The sequence below is a fragment of the Triturus cristatus genome, chromosome 3_2 (assembly GCF_964204655.1).
Source record: "Triturus cristatus chromosome 3_2, aTriCri1.1, whole genome shotgun sequence".
Lineage (NCBI taxonomy): Eukaryota > Metazoa > Chordata > Amphibia > Caudata > Salamandridae > Triturus > Triturus cristatus.
Genome location: NC_140584.1, coordinates 495,460,256 through 495,487,360, shown reverse-complemented (window position 1 = coordinate 495,487,360; position 27,105 = coordinate 495,460,256). Strand labels below are relative to the sequence as shown.

Below are 27,105 nucleotides of genomic sequence, written 5' to 3'. Positions count from 1 at the left end.
TCTTTCCGCGAACTTTCTGTTGGCCTTGATCTAAAAAAGGCTGTTGTTGTTGTTGTTGTTTATTTTGTTGAAAATTTTGTTGATATTGCTGCTGTTGGTATCCTCCACGTCGATTAAATTGGGGTCTATATGTGCCTGGTTCAGAGTCGCTTATATCAACAAAATTTTCAACAAAATAAACAACAACAACAACAACAGCCTTTTTTAGATCAAGGCCAACAGAAAGTTCGCGGAAAGACAAGATACAACCAGCCATGGGAGATGTCCACGAGGAGACAAAATTACAAAAACTAGGTACCTCATCAGTTATCAACCTCTCCAACAAAGTTCTTTCCTCGTCGGAAGTAAGTGTATTGGAAAAGGGACTCTCTTTTGTCCCTGCAAAACCTCCAGACTTTGTTAGACTCAAACTGGAATTCATTGAGTTCTGCAGGAAGATCCGTCTGATTGCATTTTTTTCAGGTAAAGAAATAATGTCGCAAGCAGAAACCACGGGTCTAAAGAGGAAATCAACCTTTTGTCCACCAGCTTTTAAAATACCTAAAGAAGTGATATACTTTGAGAAAACTGTGTTGTCAGCTATTGCCTCAGAAGAAAAAAAGAACAAATCTTTTACCAAACATAACTTGTCTAAAAAGGAAAAAGATGCACTTTTTTCTCTCAGAAATGATGAGAATATTATAGTCAAGCAAGCCGACAAAGGCGGTTCGATTGTTATTTGGGGTACCAACGAATATATAGCGGAAGCCAATCGACAGCTACTTGACATAGAATGCTATCGGAAAATACGATCAGATCCAACGACTGAATTTCAGAGAGAACTTGAAAAAATTCTACAGAATGGGTTTGAACAAGGTTTTTTGGGCAAACAAGAATTCAATTATCTAGTCAACAAACACCCAAGAACACCATTGTTCTATGTACTTCCGAAGGTACATAAGAATGCCAAATCACCACCAGGCTGCCCCATAATATCTGGGTGCGATTCACTTTTTGAACCCATCTCCAAGTTTATTGACTTCTTCCTTAAACCTTTCACATTGACAGTACAATCTTTCTTGAGAGACACCTCAGATTTTCTGTGTAAATTACAACAATTACCATTTACCGAAGGACAGGATTTACTAGTAAGCATGGATATAGTTTCACTATATACCCAAATTCCCCAAGATCAGGCCTTGGAAGTGGTGGAAATCTTCTTGGATAAAAGAGATCGTCCAGCAAGAATTCCTACGGACTTCATTTTGGAATTGGCTAGAATGGCTTTAACTAAAAACTACTTTAAATTCCATGAGGACTTCTTTCTCCAAATAAAGGGAGTAGCCATGGGCTGTCCCTTTGCCCCGGAGCTGGCTATACTCTTTATGAGTGTATATGAGGACAGATACGTACACAATAACAACCCCTTCTCACAATGGATAGGGGGCTGGGTCCGTTTCATTGACGACATTTTTTTCACATGGTCCGGCACAATGGAACAATTAACTGACTTTCATGGATGGCTCAACAGTCGCACAATGGACATCAAATTCAGTATCCAGTCATCACCCACAAGACTTTCCTTTCTAGATGTGGAAGTTTATTGCACAGATGGACAGTTGGTGACCACCCTCTTCAGAAAAAAGACTGACCGCAACAAATCCTTGCATTTCTCAAGTAACCACCCGCGCAGTCTGAAATGTAAATTTACCAATAGGCCAATTTCTCCGTATACGTCGAAATTGTTCATTTAAAGACGAGTATATGTACCATGCAAACTTGCTCATGGAGAGACTTTTAGACCGGGGATATCCATCTAAATTGGTTAAACAAGCAATCAAACGCGCGTGGTGGACACCACGAGAAGAACTCCTGAGAAAGAAAGAAAAGAAAAAACTCGAGCGCACAGTATGTGTCACTACCTTTGGGGCATCATCTAACTTTCTCAAAAAGGTCATCCACCAGAACTGGCATCTAATAAAGGATATTGACATACAGTTGAACGCCAAACCACTCTTCGCCTTCAAAAAAGATAAGAGCATTGCGAACCAAATCATTAGGGCAGCCGTCCCTGTCAAGAAGACCCCCACAATACGTGAATTTGTCAATTTACCTCCTGTTACAGGACATAAGAAGTGCGGAACATGCATGTGTTGTAATTCCACAATTGAGGGGAATGTATTCCAACATGAAGGAATCTCATGGAAACACAACACCTTTACGAATTGTAAATCAAAAAACTTGATCTACGCCATCCTATGTCCATGCCCCAAATTGTACATAGGGAAAACAAATCAGGAAATCAGACAGAGAATCTCTCAACATAAATCAAGAATAAAGAAAAAAATCACCACAGCACCCCTTGTACAACATTGGATTGACGAGTCACACGGAGATCTTGACTTCAGATGGACCGTCATTTCGAAGTTAGAGCATGACCAGAGGGGCGGAGATCTAGAGACCAAACTAAAGCAACGAGAAGCAATGCTGATCCTAAAATTCAACTCGGCCACTCAGGGCTTGAACGAAATGTCGGAACTTTATAACTTATGAACATAGTGGTTTTTTCTCTCTCCCTCCATTTTACATCTACTGTGGCAAGAATTCATGGATACATTGGACAACAATGACACATTCCACCACTAGACAATCGATCTACAATGCACTTACACGGGTTGCTAAGTAACAGCTGTCAAGTTTTTTTTTTAAAAAACCTCCAGACCTACGGAATCGGCATATCCTGCCACCAAAAACGGACTAAACCACACTTTTACATACCCCTAAACAAATATTGCAATCAGCACAACATGTTCAAAACTTAAAACTACGATTCCCAGAAGCATTAGCAGCAGGCTCCAATCACTTATACAACCGGGTCAACCGGGATAATCACAAACGCGCCTCAGTGATGGACGTGGACGCGTATGGAGGAGACTTGAGAAACTAATACCGGTAAGATTTCCTTAGCGCGCAGCCGAAAAGCTTCAACTCATCCGTGCACTTGGAATGCCGCCTGACGAAATCTGTCATTTAACACGAGCATAGACACACCATTGAATTACAGAACGCAGAAGTGCCTAAGTGAATTCTACATTCTTCCCAAATGAACGCTACCGAACGCCAAACCACTCCATTTATTGGCACACCCTCACCTAGAAATCAGGCTTGCTGCGTGCTAACAAACTTAAGAGCTCGATTACACCCGCCCCACTAAGCCGGTCATTTTAAATATGAGCATCTGCGTGCCTTTTTTCGCCAAAGTAAATAGGACATTTCTTCTTTTCTTCATTACAGAATTGTTTGAAGAAACTGACAACAAGTAACTGACCACGCGGTCATACCGCATCTCTATGTAAGTACCCAGATTAACGAACTTCATCATTGTTTCCCTTTTACTGGCTAACCAACACTAATTATGCCCATTGAATTCTTAACATTACAGCTACACGATTAGACACTTTGTTGGGAGACCGACCACTGAATCATAAATACAGGTATGATCTGAGAGTGTGCGTGATTGATTGAAGTCGAGTGTTGTGAGTATGACTGACAGAATGTTTTTATTATTTTTTCTGTAGATTGAATCTTCACGGTCCTGATGAGAATCCCTGCTACATAAGGGATTCGAAACGCGTCGACCCCTGTTCTCTTTACCTCCGTTCTCTCAAATAGACCAATCTCCCCAGGATTACAACTTAAAAATTAAATTATTTGATGGTCTATTATATGAAAATATGAACAAACAAATCTTGTACTAATCACTAGTATCCGCACCTGTTCTCAAAAAACTTTATTTAACACAGGGCGTTTACACTTGTTTCTGAACAGGCTATATTTGTTAATGTTTCGTCAATTTGTCCAGTCTTGTATGCTCATGTCTCTAAGTGCACTTAATGTTGTCCTTTGAATGTTTAATGTGTCCACTAAATATTTTGCAAAGTGATATACATTATATGTGAGTTGTGACATTTTTTGATGTCTTTGTATATATTGGATGTTTTTGTATATATCTTTCAAGTCTCTATTTGTTGTGAAATAATTTTTGTTTAAAGAAGGTCCAACAAAAAAAATAGAAAAAAACTTTAGGAATAAAATCCAAAATAAAAAGAAATGTTCATAAGAAACCAGACTAAAAGATTGGTCTTTCCGAATTGAGGATTGTTACTCAATTAGCAGAAACTATTGAATTGAAGTGCAGTACTGGCATTTTTTTGTTGACTCTTGTATTGGCGCAGCCTTACTGCGTTGGAGCCAGAACCCCTATTGTTGCCACTACCACCTCATATGGCCCGGTCCACTTGTCACGGAGCGCACAAGGCTCCACCGGCGCCATTACCCACACTTTCTGCCCAGGATGAAATTCAACCAGAGTGGTATTCTGGTCGTACCATTTTTTCATCTCCTCCTGGCAGGTTCCTGGGCCATTGTTCCAGGCTCCAGTTCTACTAATCCACCATTACTGGCTGTCATGGCACGTGTGGATACACAGATCCACGCTGGCAGTCCTAACATTCCCAAGTGAGTTCGATGCTCTACGTCCTTCCATGGAGAGCTCTCCAGGTCGTTACCCAACAGACAATCTACCGGCAAGGCATCACTGACACAGACTTCTAAGGTACCAGAGACTCCCCCCCATGTAAAGGGAACACGCGCCATCTTGCAGAGGCGCACTGAAGTGTCAGCGGCCACTACTGGGCGGAGCACATTGGAAATGACTTGCTCTTCAGACACCCACTGACACCTGACAGATGTCACACTCGCCCCGGTGTCTCTCAGAGCCTCTATCTCCCTCCCATTGATGGTCACCTTTTGCCCGTATTTCTTAGTGTTCGCGGGTATCAAGGTATCCTGGACCATCTCTTGGTCTCCTAACGAGACAAGGGTCATCATAGCTAATCCCTCTTCCCCACTGGAAATCAAATCCCCTCCCAAAGCTACACTAGCTAACCCTGGGACTGGAGCAGCAGCTGGTGCTGGGGGTTTCTTGGGACATTTAGGGGCGATGTGCCCCACTTCCCTACAAGCATAGCAAGTAGGCGGTGGTCTGTTGCCCTTAGGGGGCCAAGACCGCTTAGGCTTGGGGGCTTGGGACTCCTTCTCCTGGGAACTGTTTTGGGGCCCTTTAGAGAACTCCTTACTGTTACCCTTGTCCTCCCCACCTTTCTGCTGGGGACCCTGTCCACCCTTGGCTGGCATACTTACCACCCCTTTGTTGACCCTGGTGCTAGTCCAGCGGTCTGCCTCCTTAGCAAGCTCACTGGGATCAGTTAACTTGCTGTCTAAAAGATGCTGGCGCAGCTCTGGAACACATAGACTACTCAAGTGCTCCCAACTAATCAAGTGACACAACCCCACATAATCAGTAACTTTGCTGCCCTTTATCCAACCTTCCAGTGCACGCGTGTACATACTCACACACTCCACCCACGTGCTTGAATCAAGGTTCTTGATGTTCCTAAACTTCTGGCGGTACTGTTCTGGTGTAAGCCCATACCTGAGGCATAAGGCCTCCTTCATAGTGGGGTAGGTTAAGGTACCTGCTGCTTCTAAGGGTGCTAAGACATCCCTCCCAGAGGCCTCAAAATGCTTCCACAAACCCGCTCCCCAACTCTTTTCAGGCACTTCATTCATCTTCAAGGCAAGCTCATAGGATCTAAACCATGCATAGATATCCTCACCCCTCTGATAATTCTGCACCAAATCTTTCGGTATGTATACTTTACCCGCCTGTCCTGGTTGTGCGCTGCCACCATTCGGACTGGACTCCACCTGTTTAGCTTTAATGTCCAGCTCCCTCGTGCTCAACTCATGAGCCAACTGGAGTTTTCTCTCTTCCAAAGCGAGAGCATTCCTCCTCTCCTCCGCCTCTTTCTCACTGTCAAGGCGCAGTTTCCTTTCTTCCGCTTGAGCTTTGAGCTTAAAAAGTTCAATCTCATGGGCCCTAATCCTCTGATTTTCCTCCAGCTCCTCTGGAGAAAGGCTCCTACCGGAATGGGTGCTGCCAGGCCTCGACGCTGGCCTATTCACTGGCAGATCATCGGATCCGAATCCGTGCTCCGGTGTGCCATCCCCTCCAGTAGCTTCCTCTGTTGCGCCATTCTTGGCCTCCCACCAGGCCCTTAGAGCTTTCTGTAGCTCCGTCTTGTTGGCGCCGCCCTTCACTGGGCATCCAAGCTGCTTGCAGAATTGCTTTAGTTGCTCCTTCTTATATTCGAGCAACTTTTTCACTTCGAATTGCAATTCCGACTCCTCACCTACTCCATTTAGAGACATGATGCTTCGTCGATCCTCCAAGAATAGTCTTCGCAAAAACTTTGTGCAATGCAACTGCTTACTAGATTAGTGATGTACGAAGAATCACTGCAGGTCAAGTGCAAATACTGGTTCTAATCCGCACCGCTGACCACCAATGTTAGATCTGGGGATCTCTAGTTGGCAGAGGTATACACCTTAGACCAAATAGGGACCCTTGCTTCTAGTCAGGGTACAGGGACACACACGGTAGATAACCCCTGCTCACCCTCTAGGTAGCTTGGCTCGAGCAGACAGGCTTATCCCCAAGGCAATGTGTAAGGTATTTGCACGTAGACACCACAATGATCCCCCTTCCGTACACCACAAACTTAGACTACACAGGTGAGTTGTATCAAAATTAATATCTCTTTATCTAGGTTCCGCAGTTGAAATCAAGCATCACAGGTTTACACAATATTCGCTTTCTTGGTTGGTCGGGATCGTAAGACGATAGTCTCTAGTCTCTTGTGTGATTCGATACTCACTGAGACTGAATCAGTTTGTAGGCTCTTGTTGTTTAGGCAGCTACGTTGCTCCGGCGGTGTCGCTGCACTCGTTGTAAAAGCGCTCCACGGGCTGTTCGGTGCAAGGTTTCCACAACTCCCTCGACGAGCCCCCAGTGACGATGTCTACGTCACCGGAGTCAGCCACTCACAGCGCGGCTTCGTAGAGCAGGGAAGTACGACTCTCGATCTGCTTCAGGCCTCCGGGTCGCGGCAAGGCACGTGCCGATGAGCACGTCGGTCTTCTTGCTGCGGCAACCGGTGTCAGGTCTGTGTCAGCGCGGCACTCTCCAGCAAGGTAGAGAGCAGCCAGCCCACTTCACAGGCAGATGTTGAGAAGCTTGGTAGAACAGTCCACGGTCCCTGCGGCACACAGCAGCGCAGGGGGGACACAGCAGAGTCTTGAGTTTTTGGCAACCTTTCTATCCCTGGGTTGCGAAACAGGAGGCCAGCTCTTCTCAGGCCCTTGGAGATTCAGTTTAAGACACAGCACACAGCAAAGTCTTGTTTAGTCAAGTGGGTAGGGTCAGCACACAGCAAGACCCCTTCTCCTCCTCAGCTTCAGTCGTCCAGCAGAACAGGTCAGCCCTTAGTGCACACAGCACGGCAATCTTCCTTTAGTTCTTCAGCGGTCCGTCTTTCAGCAGAGGTTCCTCTTGATGGTAGAATCTAAAAATCTGTTGTCAGGGGTCTTGTACTTATACCCCTAAAAGTCTTTGAAGTCTTTGTGCAAGTGGGTCCTGAGCCCGGTCTGATCCAGTTCTGGGTGTTGCTGGAGCACTTTGTTTTCCTGGCTTCTGCTTTCTTTTCAGAGTGAGGGGCAGAGTCGTCAGCCGCCCAGCAGGAGGTGGAGCCAGCAGTGTGGCAGGCAGGCACAGCCCTATTCACTCCCAGGTGCTATCTCCTCCCTCCGCTCTCCTTGCAAATGTCGCCATTCAGCAGAGGGCTGACTCAGCCAACCTCCCGGGGAATCCCCAGCCCCTGTCACTCGCAAGCCAGACAGTCAATCCACAAGCGCGCCCATGCACACAGAAGGGTCAGACAAGAGAACAGCCACTCTCTAAAAAGTACTGTCCTCCAACTCAGGATTTAGAAACAACCTCTCCTACAAGATGTGTTATTAAATGCTGAGCTCAGGGATATCAAATACTCATGTCTTATCTTGTTCCTATGGGAAGATAGGCCGATAGCCATTGGCACCGGCCACCCCCATGTTAGCCTATGGAGCAAGATAACCTTGCAGCAGTGAACACACAAAATGGGCGTTGTTCACTACCAGAACATGTTACCTGCACTAGTACATGCTCTACCTTTTACATACACTGCACCCTGCCCAGGGGGGTACCTTGGGCCTTCCATAGGGATGACTGACGTGTATAAAAAGGGAAGGGTTAGGCCCGGTCAGTGTGGACACTGGCCAGGAGGACATGGCAGTCCGGGGACTGCAGGCAGGCCTGCGGTGGCAGGCCTGAGACACCAATTTAGGGCTACACAGGTGGGTGGCGCAATCAGCGCTGCAGACCCACTAGTAGCATCTGTCATCACCAGCCCTGGCACACACAGTGCACTTTACTAGGGACTTCATGGTGATACAGATATGCCAATCAGGTATATCCAATCAATATGATATTTTACACAGGGAGCACTTACACTCTGGCACTGATTAGCAGTGGCAGAGTGTCCAAAGCATCTAAACCAGCAAAAACGAAATCCATCACAGCATCAAAAATCCAGGTAGCAGAGGCAAAAGATAGGGGAAAAACCCACGCCAATGATGTCAGGTCTAACAGCACTGATACTGAGATGATCAAAAGGTTTAAGTCCCTCTAATGAGGAAATATTTCTAGCACTTTAATGTCATTCCTTCTGTTGTCAGGTACTCTCCTGGACGCCTTGCTTGCCAAACACAGAGCCAATGATTGGGTTTCAGGCACTTGGACACCAAATGGGATGGCTCTTGTTTCTTTCCAGATCTTTCTAGGTCCTGGAACCCCTAAGAGTGTTATTGGTACCAGGGTTTTCGGCACCACAGCAAGTGCTTTATGTCCATAGTAATGCTCCTAGTGCTGATTCATATATTAATCTCCAATCCACCAACCAGGTTACAAAGTGAAGGTAGCAGACACAAATACTGATACATTAGTAAGGCCAAACCAGGGGACTTTCACCATAGTCAAGTTTATGTTTCAACTTGACAAAAGTAGATCAGATGCTATTTCTTGAGGCACTGGCTCCCTTCCTGGAGAATGATCGGATCTATACCCTAGTCATACCTTGGCTCCTGTAGCAAATCCTTTACTCCATTTGATGCTCCAGATTCACAAGCAGAATGCAGAAAGAAAAGTTTCAGGGGTTGCTGTTGCTAAGTCTCTGGACAACAACAAAAACTTTCTATTATGTATATAAAATTGAGCATGCTATCTGTAGCCAGTTAACAGTACACCCACCTGATTACAAAGACAGCAAGATAGGGATCCCCTTGCCTTACACATTCTTTACTGGTACACATTTTACCAGTTGAACTGCCAACTCACATCACTAACTGACATACTACTTTGTGTCCGCACCTCACTGGAGTTTATTCTAACTTCATTATAGTTGGTAGTTTGTGAAACTCTTTACCTAGTTAAATTAATTGCGAACTCCATCATCTGAATCTTCACAAGCCTGTGAAGACATGGCCCTCATAATCAAAGAACATATATTCCAGCTTCTCTTTTATGCACTGCAAACATTGCTATTAGTGGTGCAGTAGGATTGTTGGGCTTCCTGTCCAGAAGGCCATTTTTGGTATACAAGCACTAAATAAAAATTAACAGACCATGGCACCAATCACAAGGGTTTAGATAAAATGCAAGGCCCCACCCCTCTGTCTAGCTGAAAAATATTAGACACAAACAACAAATTCCTCTGGTGTAGATTCTTTACATATTATTTGATTCTATTGGCTCAAATTGTGTATGCCTCATTTGTTTTGTCAGTTCCTCGATTGCGTTGATCTGGTCTACACAGGACATACCCAATTGGCCTTGTATAAACTATCTGATAAAGAATGCGATTCACATGGTGACCCTGACATGATACCTGAAGCTAAGTGATGATCTAAATGTAGTTGGCCCTTTCACCTCTCTCTGTAGTCAGTCATTAGATGTTGAAAAGACACACCTGGATAGGGTGAATATCAATTTGTGTAGGCAAAACAATTCCAATGCAAGAACAATAACGATTACACTATTTTTTCATGTACCCGATTTTCATCAGTTTTTTATTTCATTTTTTTTTTTTTTATAGTTTATATCTCAAAGTATACAAGGTTCATTTGGTAGAAATACATATAGGTACATGTGTAAATAAATACATATATCTTTTACATTAAAATCATCATAGCAGTATTTCAGTGAGTATAAACATTTTTTTGATATAAATTTAGGACAGTGTAGATCTTAGTCTAACATTCATAATGCATTTCAATTATTTCAGTTTAGATCATTGTTTTAGGGGACGTGTTTGGTTATACCTCACCATGAAGGACGATATAACGCTATTTCTGTCCCGGGTATCACGCAGGTAGAATGCTAGTAATTAGCCCTTACACTGATATGCAGAAGAATCTTATTTTTTTTTTTAAAAAAGCCCCAGTTTTACTGCATGACACCAAGAAGCATTAATAGCTAATTAATATCGCTCACGAACCCTTTTAAATTACATCATTCATCGGCTAGTAGCTTAATCGCTACACGTCCGCGTAAGATAACATTCACGCTGGGATTGCTCTTGAAAACTGACAGAATATATATACTGTTTTTGATATATGTTTAGCCGAACTATACATCCAAACAACTCTGAAACTAGTGTATCAGAGGCATTGCAATCTGAAGTCACCACCAGTCAACTGACCAAAACAAAAGCATCACAAATCAAGGGCGGTACCTGAGGCCCGATTGCCCCTGTTAGAGAGATGCACAGAACAATATACTTGTGATATTCTGGCTAGTTATATAGATATAGTTTTATATCCTTTCTTTTAACTCTAGGCTTGAGTGACCGATACATGCCCTATCAAAACCCATCTACCAATCAGGTACATGGAAAAAATTGTGTAATCGTTATTGTTCTTGCATTGGAATTGTTTTGCCTACACAAATTGATATTCACCCTACCCGGGTGTGTCTTTTCAAGTTCTTGTTTATTCCCCGTCCGGGTTTGTGCATCTTGTATACGTGGGCCCCAGTCCTTTTCCAGATAATGTCAGTCATTAGATGCCCATGTGGCCTAAAATTTGATTGGCACAGTCCTGACTCCCCTTTTGGAACTCCTCTGGTAAGGTTTGATTGTATTGGAGGGAGAATGGGATGGGCTCCTCTGCCCACTGATGCCATGGAATTTAGCCCCAGAGAAGTATTTTCACCAGCTGAGTAATACAATTTACAATCAGGCTTCTCAGAAAAGTCTGTTCTGGATTCACAGTAACCAAAAGAAAATCAGACTGAGCTTTTACAAAAATGTTATCCAAATCATTAAATGAGTTGAATGGATACTCGTTCATAAGACACAGAGAGACTATAAGTTCTGCTTGCACACTTTCAGAACAATTAAGACAACCTCATTTCAGCTGTGTGTCAAATTAGTCTACATGGGTAGTTCACCTTAGTTTTTCCTAGTAATTTCTAATCTCTTCCTGTTGCTGCTTGTATTCTAAGCAGGGCGTAGTTGGTTTGGATGGTTTATCAAAAATCATGATAGATATGCATACACAGTATATTTGCAGAAGATCATTGAAACAGCATTTTCATCAACTCCAGAGAGTAACCAAACGTGTTGGGAATACGTGTTCACTCAATTGCTATTTATGTAACTGAGTTGAAAGTTTTGTTCATATTCACTCTTGTGCATCTCTTTTATTGTTTCGTTATGTATGATGAAAACAGTTCATAAAGGTAAAGAACAGTATGCATTCTCTCCTTTTCACATGTTTTCTTGCTGGGCATTTACTTGTATTTTGTTTTAAGATAATGACATTATTTTCTTTTATAGGTTCACAATCAATATCCAACAGAGTTTGAGTTTAATCAGTATTATCTGAAGTTTTTGGCCTACCACCACGTCTCCAACAGATTCAAGACTTTCCTTCTGGACTCAGACTACGAAAGATTAGAGCATGGTTTGTTTTATTCAATTACCTATGTTATCTACTATGAATACAAAGAAAACACGCACACCCCGATGACCTAGCATTGACTTCTGCTAAAAATTAATTTACTATTCTAACTCCATGTGCACATGGATAACCACAAATATGATACAATTGGAGCAAATCAATGGTTTCTGCTTCGAAAGAAAACTGATCATTAAAGAGGAAAACACTGCAAAAGTATCTACGGACATTCCCCACAGTGTAGTGCAAAACAGTTAAGAACTACATATATTTATGATAACAAGTTCTCCACAGTGAAGCTAACACTAGCGCGCACACAAACACACAGGTACAATGTTCTTTGAGTATTGAACCTTATTGGCCAGGTAAACATTTACACACTCAGTTGCTAACACCGTAGATAATGCCTCCCAGCTATCTTTAACCCCTTCCCCGCTCATGACGGAACCGTTCCGTCATGAGCCACGGTTGCCGTGTGCTCATGACGGAACGGTTCCGTCATGACACGACCGTTGGCGGCCGCTCCGCCTACGCGGCGCTGTTTCCCCGCCTGTGCGGGGGGGACAACGCAAATGGGCGGAGTCATGACGGAACCGTTCCGTCATGAGCACAGCTCAACCGTGGCTCATGACGGAGCGGCTCCGTCATGAGCACAGGCCCACCGCGCTGCCCCCCTGCCCCCCCCAGCGCTGCAGCGGAATGTCCGTAGCAGCGAAGGGGTTAATGCAGAACACCAACAGTGTATCGTTTAGTATTTGCAATATCATTATTTTCTTCTGAAATTTAAGTTGACAAATATGACATTTTGTTTAGAAGCTGTTCAATTAAAGTGTAATTTATGCATGGCAAAGAAAATTAACTTTGAAATGAAAAGTATGTGTCACTCCCTGGCAAGACATTTTGAAGTGCACCTATGGTTCGTCTCTGAAGGGCTTTCAAACAAGTCTAATATCCTTGAGCAAGTATTGTCACAATACCACAAATAATTAATGCACATTAAAAGCAAAATAAGGAGGGAAGAAGCTTATCTGTAATCTTATTTCTCCTTTAGAGGCTCTCCATTGAATTATCCTCCATGTGCCGGATGGATTCCGGAGCACTTTTTACAAAATGACAATATAAAAAGCTTTTCTTTAGAAGAGCTAATTTGTAAAAAAAAAAAAAAATAATAATAAAACCGCCTGTTGCAGGTTTTATTGACCACCTTTTCATTGTTGTGTTTAAAAAGTCACTATATTAGAGAAGAAACAAGATAAACCCTTTCACAACCCTTTTTACGTCTCGCCTAGCGTTACTGCGCACATGCGTAGCATGCTCGGCCAGATTTATTGCTAATGAGTTTTAGAAAAGGGCTTGAAGCCCCACCCCTTATTTCCATTGGCTGGCGTCACCGTTTATGCTAAACGGTGGCCTGCCATTGGAAATAAGCTTTCTGGGGTGCCTCCTTTTCGCTTTTTTGTCCGGCCCACCCGGACTGGCTCGCCTGCTTCATGGCTGTTGGGAAGACTTTTCTTATCTGCTTGTTTATTTAACAAGCAGATAAGAAAACTGTTTATGACAGCTGTGAAGCGCACAAACCAGTGCTCCGGGCTTCCTGCAACCACGCTGCCTTCACGCCTGGAGCATGCGCCAGTCGGCTCTGTGATTGGTTGGCGGCAGGCAGGCACAGAGCTCAGAGGCGCAAGGGGTCACGGGGAGGACATGGGTATTCCAGCAGACTGTGGGGCTAGTATCTCTGAATACAGGAATGTCTTTACCTTTGAGCATGTTTTATTGCTTCTAGTTAATCTCCCCGTGCCTAACAAAATCAATGTTCCGTCAGTAATGCCACTGGTGCTCATGTAAAGCGCTCAGATACTTTCGGTCGAGTCCAGGCTATATAAAAAACTCCGATTTTTTTTTTTTAATAAACACCAGTGACATTACTTATTTGCATCGTCCCCAGTCTCATTTGGAAATTTGAATGAAGAATTCACTGGTAAAGTCACACGAAATCAAGCACACGCTCTCCGCACCCTCCCTCTGCATTGGGAGCTCAGCGAGCAAAGCTTGTGCAACTGTGAGAATCGCCAAAAGCGCAGCCTTTGGGCGCTAGCACTCGCCGCCATTTTTAAAGCCCTTGTCTCATTATTTACTTGTTTTTCAATTGCAAGCTGCCAGCGCCTGTATTTTCACTACAACCTCTCAATATAACGTACTGTGCACAACAATGCTCCTCTGATTCGTGTCCGGGTGTTATTTGTTCTTGGGGTGCACGTGAAGCACACGCTCTCCACACCCTGTAGAAACCCTCAACATCCTGTGGTCCTGGGCAAAATACTTAATCTCCCCATGCCTAACAAAATCAATGTTCCATCTGTAACGCCACTAGTGCTCATGTAAAGCGCTCAGATACTTTCGGTCGAGTCCGCGCTATATAAAAAACTGCGAATTTTTTTTAATTAACACCGGTGACATTATTACTTATTTGCATCGTCCCCAGTCTCATTTGGAAATTTGAATGTAGAATTCACTGGTAAAGTCACACGGACTCCAGCACACGCTCTCCGCACCCTCCCTCTGCATTGGGAGCTCGGAGAGCGAAGCTCGTGCGACTGTGAGAATCACCAAGAGGGCAGCCTTTGGGCGCTTTGCTGACTGCACTCCAAGCGGGGAACAATGGGGCAGGTTTTTAACATGATGCTTCTTACTGCGGATTCCACTGGAATATGTTTTAATGAGATCTTGTATAAACACCAGATGCCCAGCACAGCTTCATAGCGCTATAGTTTATACATTACAAATACCTTGTTGTGATTTATGATGGATATATATAGCATGAGCTATTGTGATTGTGTCCTGCTGGGCCTACCCACAGCAAAAGGATATGGCCGAACGGCTAAAGCGGTGGACCTTGAAGTTGGGGGACTGGGTTCTAGTCTCGGTAGAAACCTTCAACATCCTGTGGTCTTGAATGGCGTGTTTTTATAACTTTCTAGTAAAAGCCCTAATTCTGAGGCGTTATGATTTACTATGTACAAATCTCTTCACTCTTATGAAAGTTCACTTTTTACATGTACGGCCAGTAAGTGCTGCTTCTAGGCGCTACCATATACTTTATCTGTGACAGGCCGGGGTGTCTCTTCTCCCCCACCACAGGCCCCTGCTCCTCTACTCTCGTTACACTCTGCCTCGGGCTGCAGTGCATTGTGGGTTTATCTACCCCCACTACTCCCTCCCAAACTGCCTATTTAAAATCGAAATTCCACAACAATGGTCAGTGACCACACTTCGCTGAGCAAATGCATTCAGCAGCAGTAAAAGAAAGGGTCTGGTGCCAGCCGTGGCAAGGGGGGGCATGGTGGCTCGCAGCAGGGCTGTAGGGGACGCGGGGATTTGAAGTCTGGCGCTAAATGGATATGAAAGAAGTGACGACTGTGCATTTGTTTAGTGTACACAGTAAATCAATTGTGTCTCAGAAGCTATAGAGGAGAGGTGGCCAAGGCAGAAGATTGAAGTTTAGGATAGAGGTGCATTGAGAGAGATCTGGTGCCCATCAAGCCATAGTATAATGGACAACGTTGGGCGCGAGGGCAGCGCTAAGTGTGGTCTCAGTACTAGAACATGGGAAGCTGCTTCTGAGCACTAGTGAAGCTCCATGAAGAGCAGGAGGCCCACACTTTGGGACTGAGGAGCATTACAGCTTTACTTTGTCAAACTTTAACAACAGAATAGCAGGCTTTGCAGGTCCGGATTGCCGCGCTTCAAATCTCCCTCAATCAATGTGAGACACATACGATTGTGTAGGTTGAACCAACCTGCTGGAAGAACGGAAGCGGAATTCTAATGATGACTGTTAACCTTTAACAAGCATTTCCAATGCAATAGGTCTCGCATTTACGCGAGTTTGAGCTATTGACATTGCAAATAACAATGCCTTTTTTTTTTTTTATTATTAAACAAAACCGACATCCATACAAATCACTTCTTATGCGGGAGTCAATACACAAATCAAACATTATACATGGATAGACAAATCGAGTACACAGTGACAGATACAAGATGTTTAAGGGGGCGTGAGCTGGTCATCCATAGTTAAAGGTGCTGGTGGGGTGCAAATGTCTCCCCTGTATGTGTTCCAAGGGCCCCAGACCCTATTCTACTTCCCAGGACATCCTCCGGCTATGTAAACTGACTTTTCTCGGAACATACACCAGTCTAGATCCTCCCGCCACTTCCCAATCTGAGGCTGCTGTTGCGCTCCCCAGTGTTGCGCTATATTCCTTTTGGCAATCATGACTGCCAACTTTGCCCACTGCTTGGTATGTGTATTGAGGTCTGTCGGTTCCCATATATTTAATAAACATCTTCGTGCTTCAGGCTGCAAGTCAGTCGCGAGAACCTCACTCAGTGCGCAGTGTATGGCAGTCCAGTAACCCTGTATGTAATCGCATTCCCACAGAATGTGAATAACGGTACCCTCCCCCCCCACATTGACATCTACAGTCCCCGTTGCCAGCCCTTCCCATATGCACCAGTCTGGGACTTGTTACGTAGACCCTGTGCAGGATTTTAGGTTGCACTAATCGCAATCTTGCTTGGATCGCCACCACCCTCATCCAATTCCAGGCCATCCCTCTAATACCTTTTATTTTTGTTTTCATTTTTAAAACCTAAATGAAAGGCATTCTCATTTACAATGCCAATAGCTTAAACTTGTTTTAAAAGGCATTGCCATTTACAATGCCAATAGCTCCAAAAACTCGCAGTTGCGAGACCTATTGCATTGTAAATGCTTGTTTAAACGGGTAGTGAGAGAACATCAGTTAGCTTGCAAACCAGAGAAGCTGCAAAACTGACACGTCTCCATTGAGGAAGAAGACTTTGTCAGTATACCATCATGCCCTGTCAGTGGTAATTGCTCCAAATGTTTTATGGCTACTTACAACAGGAACCTGCAGCATAGTGTTAAACCTTTTTGGGGATTTTTTGCTTTTGAAAACCTTCCCAAACCTTGACTTTTTAGGTTCAATTTAAATCTTTTAGACTATTGGTATTTGTTTTCTTCACAGATTACACTTTTTGCTATGTTCCCTTCTTATGGAATGTAAAATAGCCCACAAGGCTACTCATGCATTCTCTATTGTTTATCTTCGTGACTTATGTTGACCAAAAGACTAAATGCACTGCAGGAAGATGCAGTGCATTACTGAAAGTCTGGAAAAAAATCTGTTTTAAGGGCCGGCAGGAGAATCATCAAAGAAATGTGGAGTTTGCTTCATGCATATCTCGCAGAGCATGGAGAGGTACCTCTCTCTTCCACTGGACCTTCTCTTGTCTGAAAAGAGATCCAAATCTGAGAAAAAGCTACAGTCTTGGTCAACATCGAGATCTTTGACTTTGAGAACTGTCTTGTTGGCCACTTTTACATGGCAGTCATCTTGAATGCTTTAAGCACACCCGTCTAGCTTATTACCTTATACGTTTACTCTATAAAATGGAACCTACATGTCCATGCTGCGGGTGTTCTGGGGGCGCACTGGTAGCCTTTCTTCACCCAACCGCTTCCAGTGGCCAGAAACACTGGCCAAATGGGCCGAGACTCAGATGAGAGGCAATTATGAGGAAGTCTTACATATCTTTTTCACCCTCAGTGCTACTCTTTTGCTTCCATAATGAGTCCATATTAAACCCTCAAACAGTTCCTAAACTAAGAAGGGAGATCCCTTTATGCCCTAGTCTTCTGCAATCTATTTCACACTATCCCTTATCAGATAAGAAAACTAATGTGAAGAGGATATTATTCAAAGTTTGTTCAGCGGTAGCTCATTGCAACCATATTAAGGATGTTCACGAGGAATATGATCGTAATGATTTTCAGATTTCAGCCTGTTCAGAATCAAGCAGCCAGGCTTTTTTTTACAGAGTATTGAGGTATTCACACAGTACACCTTTGTTTAGAGAACTTCATTGGTCGCCCGTGGAGCAAAGAATTCTAGTTAGGATTTTCTGTCTCACCTTTAAAGCAATTGGAGGAGCAGGACCTCAATTTTTAACTTACAAAAGAAAACTAATTAGGTATTGTATGGTTTGGTGGCTGCTCTCTTTCCTCTGCATTTTTCTGCCCATCACCAGATTTAAGAAGGGGGCTGGCTGCAGCTTCTCTTTTGCGTCTCCTTACTTTTGGAATTCTCTTCCTTCTTCATTACGGTCACAAACTGATTAGGCTTCTTTCAGGAGAGAGCTAAAGACTTGTCTTTTAAAACAAGCTTACTCCTTTTCCTTATTGTATTTTTTTATACAGTATGGAATGCACCTCCACTGCACCAGGAAAATTAGTATCTGTGGTATACCTCTGAACTGGCTAAAACCTTTTCTGGAAATGCAGTGCCAGTAAAGTGGTCCTCCCCCCATTTTAGGGCAATCTTACAATCCTTAAAAATGGTGTTCCACAAGTATCGAATCTGTTTCCCTTGCTATTCAACATCTGTGTGCTGGCTTGGCCGTAGCCCTTTGTCAAATGAGTGTCCTGCTACATGTATGGTGGTGATACGCGGTTCCTCTTCAGCCTGAAAAAAAGTTTGGGTTGTAAACTACTTTCCTTGCTCTGAAGTGAAGTGCAAAATCTTGGCATTATCCTTAACTCCAATCTTTATTGAAAGACCAAGTGGTTGATATTGTCAAAATATGCTATTTGCAGTTAAAAACCTTAGTATCTCTATAACCTTTTCTTGAGGATCATCCTTCACACTCCTGAGAGGATTGCACTCATTCAATCAAGGCTCGAATATGGCAATTCTGTAAACCTTACTGATTAACTTTCATAATCAATGGTCGCCATTGAGAAACTGGTCGGTGTTGAAGACAACCTTGATGTTGAAGCATGAAATGTCCAGACAGGGAATTATGTCAAGACATCCTCAATGCCGAAAGACACGCTATCAGGCAAATTCATCAGCAAACTGGGTGTTCAAATGAAAGCGAATAAGAGTACCTAATAGATTGGTTTCTGAGTATTCGAGAACATACTATCCAATTGAAACATGTTCATCTCTGATTAGCCTCGCTCCCTCTTTTGTTCCCGTCCCTCCAATACCTGTGTCACCAGTTATACCTACAGTTATGCACATGTGATGTCACTAGCACCTCCACCAGCATCTCTAATTAGATCCTCTCCAAGGAAATAATTCATCAAACTGAAGATCACATTCGTCAAGTAGGCATTCATCTTTGAGCTGAAGACGCCACTCTTGTTACACTGGGAGGCACTCCTCTCATTATGGGTCATATTTTAGTTATTCCTCCTGTTCCCTGATTTGTAATTATTCAACTACTCTAATGGAATAACCTCCATCCTGAGTTTCTCTGGTCATTGATATAAATAACTCAGTGAAGTTCTGATCAGTATAGCTTCCAAATTTAGTATTTCAATTCCAGAGCCATCGGCTTTGACTTCTGTGATTTTGACACTTAACACCACCAACCTGCTTTTGAGAACTTTATAACCCTGCTCAAGGATTTATAGGATCAGCGATGTAACTCTTTCCAACTCCTTCTTCTTGCAAGTCTGCTAGTTTGTTAAAGAATTATTAACGTCCTGAACAAGACCTTCTGTCCCTCTGGACATACCTTCCGACCAGACTCTGTTATGTCAGTCGCAAGGCAATAGTATGCTATAGCTCTGGCCTCCAGTGTACCACCGGAAAAAGAAATTAAAAAGCTAGACTCAATGTGGGCGAAGGTATGTGGGAGCTCAGCGAAAGTAGTGAAGACTTCTAGTGCCACTACATTACTAGGCAGGTCTCATAGATCCTTATGGTTCTCATTACAGAGCTTCTCTGAGATACTCCCATGTGGGGACAGAGAGGACTATCAAGAGGTTCTGAATGAGGGAATGTTCGTGTTGAACCATATAGTCATTCCTGCTGCTGAAAACAGAGTTTGAAACTATAGCTACCAGTCTGGGGAAAAGGAAAGAGTATAGACCGCATCACTGTAGATACTTCGAGCATTGTTTTACCAGAGAGTTCAGATTACTAAGTGGCCCTAACATTTCCAGCAGCGACATCATTTCCAGTATTACGTGAAGACACAAGCAACCATCTGCAGCTATTTGAAAACCCTCAGCTAACCATTGAGACTACTCTGTCTTCCGTCACCTTTTGCAATAGGGGAAGCATTGTAAACCATCTTTGAGTGGCTAAAAATAACATGTGACATCTAGATGCAGAGTATTGTGCAAAAAGGCTATGCTCTGAGTACCACTGAGAGAGCTCAGATCCATTCTCAACGTCAAACTGGCTAACAAATGGATAAAGAGGGAAATATTTAGAATTCTTGCACCTCCTCATCTACCCGCAACTACATTAAAACTACTGTATGTGTTCTATAAACCCTCAAGACCACTATTTTCATATTCCAATGGTGGAGAAGCATCTAAAAATCATGATGTTTTTGTAAGGAGAACCACTACCAATGCAAAGTCTTTCTGTTGGGATTGAAATCCACCCCAGGAACCTTCTCCGAGGGCCTGGCAGTCATTGCAGCTTGCCCAAGACACAAGAAAAGTTTCATTTATCTTATCTAGACAACAGGATTAATCAAACTTTCAGATAGTTGTGCTACACTGTTAGAAAACTGCTTCTAGTCTGAATAGCCTAAGACTACGAGTAAGTTATGTAAAATTGATGTCAACCCCATTCTACTCCATCCATTACCTCAGGCAAGGCCGGCCACTCAGTAGGCCACAGTGTATCATTCACAGAGAGACTGTTTTCTATCCAGTCAAATGTCAGATTCTTTTGAAGATGTCACAGCTCACTGCTCCTCAGATTGCCTGTTTTCTGGGATCCATATCTGGGATGCATATTTCTAGAAGCTTGTGCTTGACTGCATTTGAGACCTCTGCAACAGTTCTGGACAATTAGTGCTGTGAATACTCAGACAACTGGGAATACAAATACATTTAACACCATAATTTCCATGGTGGTGCAGGGCAGAACAACTGCTGAAAGGAGTCTTTTTTTCACTACCACATTCCAATTCAAACCGTCATCACAGATGCAACCCTACAGAGCTGGAAAGCCAGGCAAATAACCATCTGGTCCAAGGGACACAGTCTAAAAAAGGTCTGTAACATGTTAATGTACTGGAATTTAGAGCAGTTCAATCTGCCCTTCATTTTTTTCTTCTAGTGGTGCCTCGCTGATTTTTACCTGTCATATTTCTCTGATCTTCTTTCCCTGTCAGGACAACTACACAGGAGTTTTCCTTGTAGACCAGAGGTTGAAGGGACAGACCCTGCATCCCAGCCTTCTATTCTAGAGTTTGGAGCATGGCATCTGAACTCAGACACTATGGTCATGTGAACTGTTCTCAAGAGCGTATGGACAATTTTAAAGGAAGTCAAGCCACCTTTTAAAAGTGTTTAATATGAATTCAAGTGGAAGGGATTCTGCACCTAATCTGTGCAGAAAAACATTGATTGCATGAAGTGTAACAAAGAAGCTGTACTTCCCTACCTACTTTAATATGCCAAATATGGTTTCCTGTTCTCTTCTTTACTGCTGCATCTTGCTGCTCATACAGGTTACAGAAAATATCCTTTAGAAACGTCTTTCTTTAGAGTACCTACTATAAAATATTTTCTGGATCGGAATAAAGTGTTTTCTTCTTTAAGACATCATCTCCCCCTTGGGAACTTACAACTCATGAGCTTCCCTTCTGAATGAATCTAGAAATCAGGCCACCTTAAAGCATGCTTAGTGGAAGGCTGCTTTTTAGTGCCGATCACATCTGCCCTCCAAGCAAACGGAATTCAAAACCTAGGCTCCCATGAACCCTACACATTGTTCCATAAGAGCAAAGTGGTCATGAAGATATTGAAATCCATCGAAATAGGCGACCGACCCACCCACCTCCTGAGTAGAAGAAGAAACACATAGTATGCCTGAAGGGCAGTATCCGAAGTTTCCAATAAAAAATAAAGACAAGCAACTGCCACTGACAGGACATTTTGGGATACTGGTAGAGTGTGCTTCCTGAAAGGAGCGGTGACAGTTTTCTAGCTTCTCCTGAGTGCTGCCTTTTTAGCTCAATTGTCCTGCTGTTCTCTCACTGTTCCTTTTAAAACGCCTGTGAAAAAGGTTTTTCTTGTCACTATTCTTGAAGTGAATTTCCACAAATTAAAATTGATATCTCTTGTACAGAAGATAAATGCAAATTGGTCAGTGTAGCCTGTAACAGGGTATCAGAAAGTATTTTATTTATAACAAAAAAAAGTTTACTATATTAATATCTTATCAGAATAAAACATGCTCCCAGATCCTGTGCATGGGTTGGATAATTCTGTGCTTATGATTTCAATGGAGATTTCTCTAAAAGAAAGTTAGAATTCCAGGTAAACCTCTTTTCTTCTTATTTTAGTTTTAATATGTACGCGTTATGTTTAATATATTTTGTGCAAGACTATAAGACTTTGTAAACTTCCATTCACCTTTATATTTAGCTTGGCATTTGCCAGTTTTTCACTTCTCATTAATCAATTGGTTTCTCTTTGAATATGACAGTTTACTATCACCAAAGTGGAGTCAATTGAGATTGCCATGCGTAAACTGTAATGTGTTTAGAATGCCAGCCACTAGTCTCCCAAAAAAACATACTTGATGACATATTATTTTTAATTAACATTGCAGAAGAATACAGAATGGCCTCATCATTGTAGTACAGGAGATATGATCTAGTGGTTGAATTATCTCTTGTGAAACAGTGTTTTATGCCCTTCCTCCCACCTGCCTGCAAAAGTTTGGGAAGATCACTTTATTTTAAGGCGCATCTCCTCAATGTTCTGCTGAAACTGAGATGTACTCAGATGCAGGCTGGCACCTTTTATTAATGCTGTATACAAAACAGAAGATTCACTTTTTCTTTGATGCGTGATTTGGGATTTCGTGGTATGATGATTTAGTGGTAGTGTTCTTGTTAAACACTATGGTGGAAAAAGTGTAAAAAGCATTCTATCCAAATTTTGTAATAAAGCTGTACACATTAATGTTATTGCTTTTCTTTAGCTGTCGTTTTGAATTAGTTGTGAGAGATCATTGTATCTGAAAGAGACACGTTAGTGATAGATTCCTTACCTTAGAATTACCCCCAGGCGTCAGACTGGATTCGGAAAGTTTTCGTCCGTAGTACCCCTGCGCGTCGGCAGGTGGCGTTGTGCGGCTCCGTGTCCGTCATAGGTGTCATGATCGCCGGGATGACGTCGAGGCAGCTACTTAGACGCCACCCTCGCGCGCTGACGTCAGTTCTTTCTTTTTCTGCGCCAGTAAGCGCAGATCCCGAGAGAGCGGTACCCTCAGTCAATTTTTGACGGAGTTTTTTGAGTCTTTGACTCCTGGTGTATAGGGATGCCAGGTTTTAAGTCTTGTGAAGCTTGTCCCCGCACGATGTCGGTGACGGACCTGCACCGCGAGTGTCTCTACTGCCTGAGGCGCGACCACGACCGTGCGTCGTCCCCCGACTGCTGGGCCATGGCTCCGAAAACTTTGCGGGAGCGGTCCCGAAATTTACTAGAGGCCCGGGAGTTGTCTCCACGCCGTTCAAGGTCCCGGTCCCGGGGGAGGTCGTGGAACCGGTCGCGGAGCTGCCACCATCGTTCGACGAAGTCTTCGCACTCGGGGTCAGGTAAGGCGAAGCACAAGAAGTCAAAGAAGCGACGTCGCTCTTCTCCTTCCCCTAGCCTGTCGTGCGATACGGTTGAGGGTGTGGGTGGTGCCACCCCCTTTGTTCCAGCAGAGCCTACGCAGTTGCCGACGGCCTACCCGTTCTTCCCGGGGTCCGTCAGCGACTCCGGCCCACCTGCAGGAATTTCTGTCAGCCATGGCCCGCCTCTTTGGCCCGTCGGGTCCCTCCGGCGCACCTTCGGGCCCTGCGGGTCTGACCGGGGGTCCTCGCCCTTCTACGTCGCCGGTCCCGACGTCGTTGATGGCACCGGCCTCGGTGCCACGAGACCCCCATGGATCCATGCATGGATCTCAGCCGATGTCGGTTGGCCTCGTACGACCTCCACTGACATCGACGTCTACGGCACCGTCCCCGGCTTCCACCCCGACATGGAAACAGTGCCGGACCAGTGTCGATCGACGCAGATTCCGACGCCGATGGGGAATTTCTATTCCTTTCTCCATCCTCCTCCTTCTTTTCTGCCTGCCCAGCAGGTTACGGAGGACGGGGAGGACTGGGAGGGGTCTGAAGACCCTCTCACAGCCCAATGCGAGTTAGACTCGGACAGGGAAGAGGATTTGGAGAATGCAGGTGGACTGGATTGTTCAACAGAACCTGGCACACTGTCTCCTTCTACCGTGGCTACGGAGGAGGGTGGTACTTATTCAGAGGTGTTGCGTAGGGCAGCCGAGGCTCTCCTCCTCGAGCTCCCTACAGTGGCCGTCAGGACTAACCTCCTGACAGAATTGCTTCTGCCGGCGGCTTCCTCTGCGGAGCCGCTGCTGCCCTTCAATGACGCACTTTCACACGTTCTTTTGGGCACCTGGTCCAGGCCCAACACAGGGGCTCCTGATGATAGGAACGTGGCCCTATGCCATCGCCCAGCCCGGGCGACCACATTTTCCTCTCCCAACATCCTACCCCTGAGAGCTTGGTTGTCCAAGCCTCTGTGTCCCTGAGCGCATTACCTTCCTCAACTCCGGACAGGGAATCCAAGAAACTGGAGGAATTTGGGAAAAAAAATGTCTCTTTCGCCAGTTCAGGGTTGCGGTCTGTGAACACCGCATGCCTTTTAGGCCGTTATTCCCACTCTGTGTGGGATACGGTGGTGCAGGTGCTGCCTCAGTGTCCAGAGGAGGCCCAGAAGGTGCTCTCCCAAGCTATTTCTGTGGGGAGAGACGCAGCCAAGTTCACGATTCATTGTGGCCTTGAAATCGCCGGCTCGCTGGGCAGAGTGATTTCCACGACAGTGGCGCTACGCCGTCACGCCTGGTTGAGGACAACTGGCTTTTCTGGGGATGTCCAGAATACTCTGATGGACATGCCTTTTGATGGCACTCGACTTTTTGGTGACAAGGCAGACAGTGTGATAAAGCATATCTGATAGAGACATCTAGCCGCAGATTCCTTAACTTAGAATATCCCCAGGTGTCAGTCTGGATTCAGAAAACTTTTTGCAGCAGCACCTCTGCGTGCCGGGGGACGGCGCCACATGACCCCGCCCTGACGTCGTCCACGGACGTGACATCAGCGAGGTCATATAAGTCCCTCCTGGCACGCTGACATCAGTTTTCTTCTTTTCCGCGTACAACGCGGATCCGGAGTAAGCGGTTCCTCTGGCCTGTTTTCAGGCCCTTTTCTGACGCTTTGCTTCGAACAGTGTGCGATGCCTTCGGGCTTTAAAACTTGTACCTTCTGTTCGCGGCATATGTCCGTGACGGACCCACACCTTATCTGTATGTGGTGTCTTGGCGATCACCACAACGGACTGTGACGCCTGCCAGCACCTCAAGCCGAAGACCCGGCGGGAGCGCAGGAAGAAGCTGCTTTCGGCTCGTCTGTCGCGGTCGGAGTCGTCTCGGCCCCCGGCCTGCCTTCTCATCGGCAGCAGGTCCCTCTGGCAGTGGGTTCCATTTGCGGCATCGGTCGCCCTCTGGTTCCCAGGTGCGTCGTTCGCCTTGCTCGGGTAAGTCACAGCGCATGTTGCCGAGGTCCTCGACCTCACTTCCTTCTGTTGTCGGGGGCACTAGTTCCCGGAATCCTCCGGACATGTGCCCCCGGGAGTCGCCCCTTCTTTATCCACCTTATCCTGGCGTGGGGGCGACTTTGGCCCAGATGGAGGCCTATGCTGCGGCCCTGCAGGCCTCCCTTGGGTCCCCTCCTCTCCCTGGGGCGTCCTCGGAGCCTCTGCTACGTGCGGGGTCTCTGGCGGACATGCCGGCGGGATCGCCCCCGGCGCCGACTGTGACCCTTGCCTCTAGGGATGATGGAGATATGGCGTTGTCAGGGCGCGGCCCCGTTGGTTCCCCCTGTGCGACCCATAGCACCGCTGCCACACCGCATAGCCCAGTGGGGCTCCCTGTGGCATCGCAGGTGGTTGCTGGTGCTCGCAGCTTGGCTCTGAGCCCACCTCGGCCTTCCGGACAGGCGGTTGCCTTCTCGGAGGCCGAGCCGGTGCCGGTCTTGCACCGTAGATTTGCATCCCCGGCTCCGACTCCATTCCTTCCTTTGGAGTCAGAGACTGTTGGGGTTGAGGCTGAGTCGGTGCCTGTCCGGCGTCGTAGGCTAGCCTCCCCTGCTCTGGCGCAGTCCCCTTCTTCTTCGGAAGCGGAACTCGTCGTGGTTGAGGTCGAGGCGGTGCCGGACGGGGCAGAGTCGGCGCCGGATCGGTCCGAGTCTGCGCCGAACGGGGCATGGTCGGCGCCGGACGGGGCAGGGTCGGCGCCGGCCAAAGTCGCCCAGGCGCCACCCGCCGCAGGATTATTTACTCCTTTCTGGAGGCTTCCTGGGGGGAGTTGGGCGTCACCTCAACGCCCGGCAACGCCGGATCTGTTCTTGCCTCTCCCCCCCCCCCTTGGAATTTGTGGCCCCGGCGGACTCCCCGCCTCCTCAGGACCCCCGTCAGGACCCTCATTCGTCAATGGGGCTTCCATCTTTTGGGCATTGGTCGCATCCTCAGTTCATTGGTCAACCTCCTTGGGGTGGGAGGCTTAGTTTACATCCCTCACCCACAGATGAGTTGCTGTCCCCTCCTCGGAGTGCTACCGAGGCCAGTGCGGCGTTCATTAGGTTTGTCTCCTTGGCCGCTCGTGTTCTGAGCATGTACCCTCCTTCTGTCCATCGGCCAGTTGACCCTCTGCTGGATATCCTCCACCACGGTTCAGGGACTGTAGAGCTGCTTATACCTTTCGAAGCTTCTCTTTATGATGCACCTTTGGGCACCTGGGCTCGGCCAGCTTCCGGTGATCTTGTGGCTCGTTCTATCTTGCACCACCACCGTCCTGCTCCACATGATCCAGTTTGCTTATTTGTTCACCCAGACGTTCAGGGGTTTGTCCTGCAAACTGTTTTCCCTTCCTTGCCTCAGCTGTTGCTTCCTCCCTCCCGGGAGTCCAGATGGCTGGAGTTGTGGGGCCGTAACATTTTCGCCTCCACTAGCGCAGCTCTTCGATCACTAAATACAGTGTGTCT

The 27,105-nt window shown here is 45.5% G+C and overlaps 1 protein-coding gene across 6 annotated transcripts in view; it reads left to right on the top strand.

Moving 5' to 3' along the window:
• Positions 1-27,105, top strand: part of SBF2 (SET binding factor 2) — a 2,080,461-nt gene that overhangs the window by 1,861,926 nt on the left and 191,430 nt on the right. For all 6 annotated transcript variants that reach the window (XM_085648170.1, XM_085648169.1, XM_085648168.1 and 3 more), the window contains one exon: positions 11,811-11,937. In XM_085648170.1, coding sequence (XP_085504296.1) covers positions 11,811-11,937 — 127 coding nt within the window. The remainder of the gene's footprint in view (positions 1-11,810; positions 11,938-27,105) is intronic.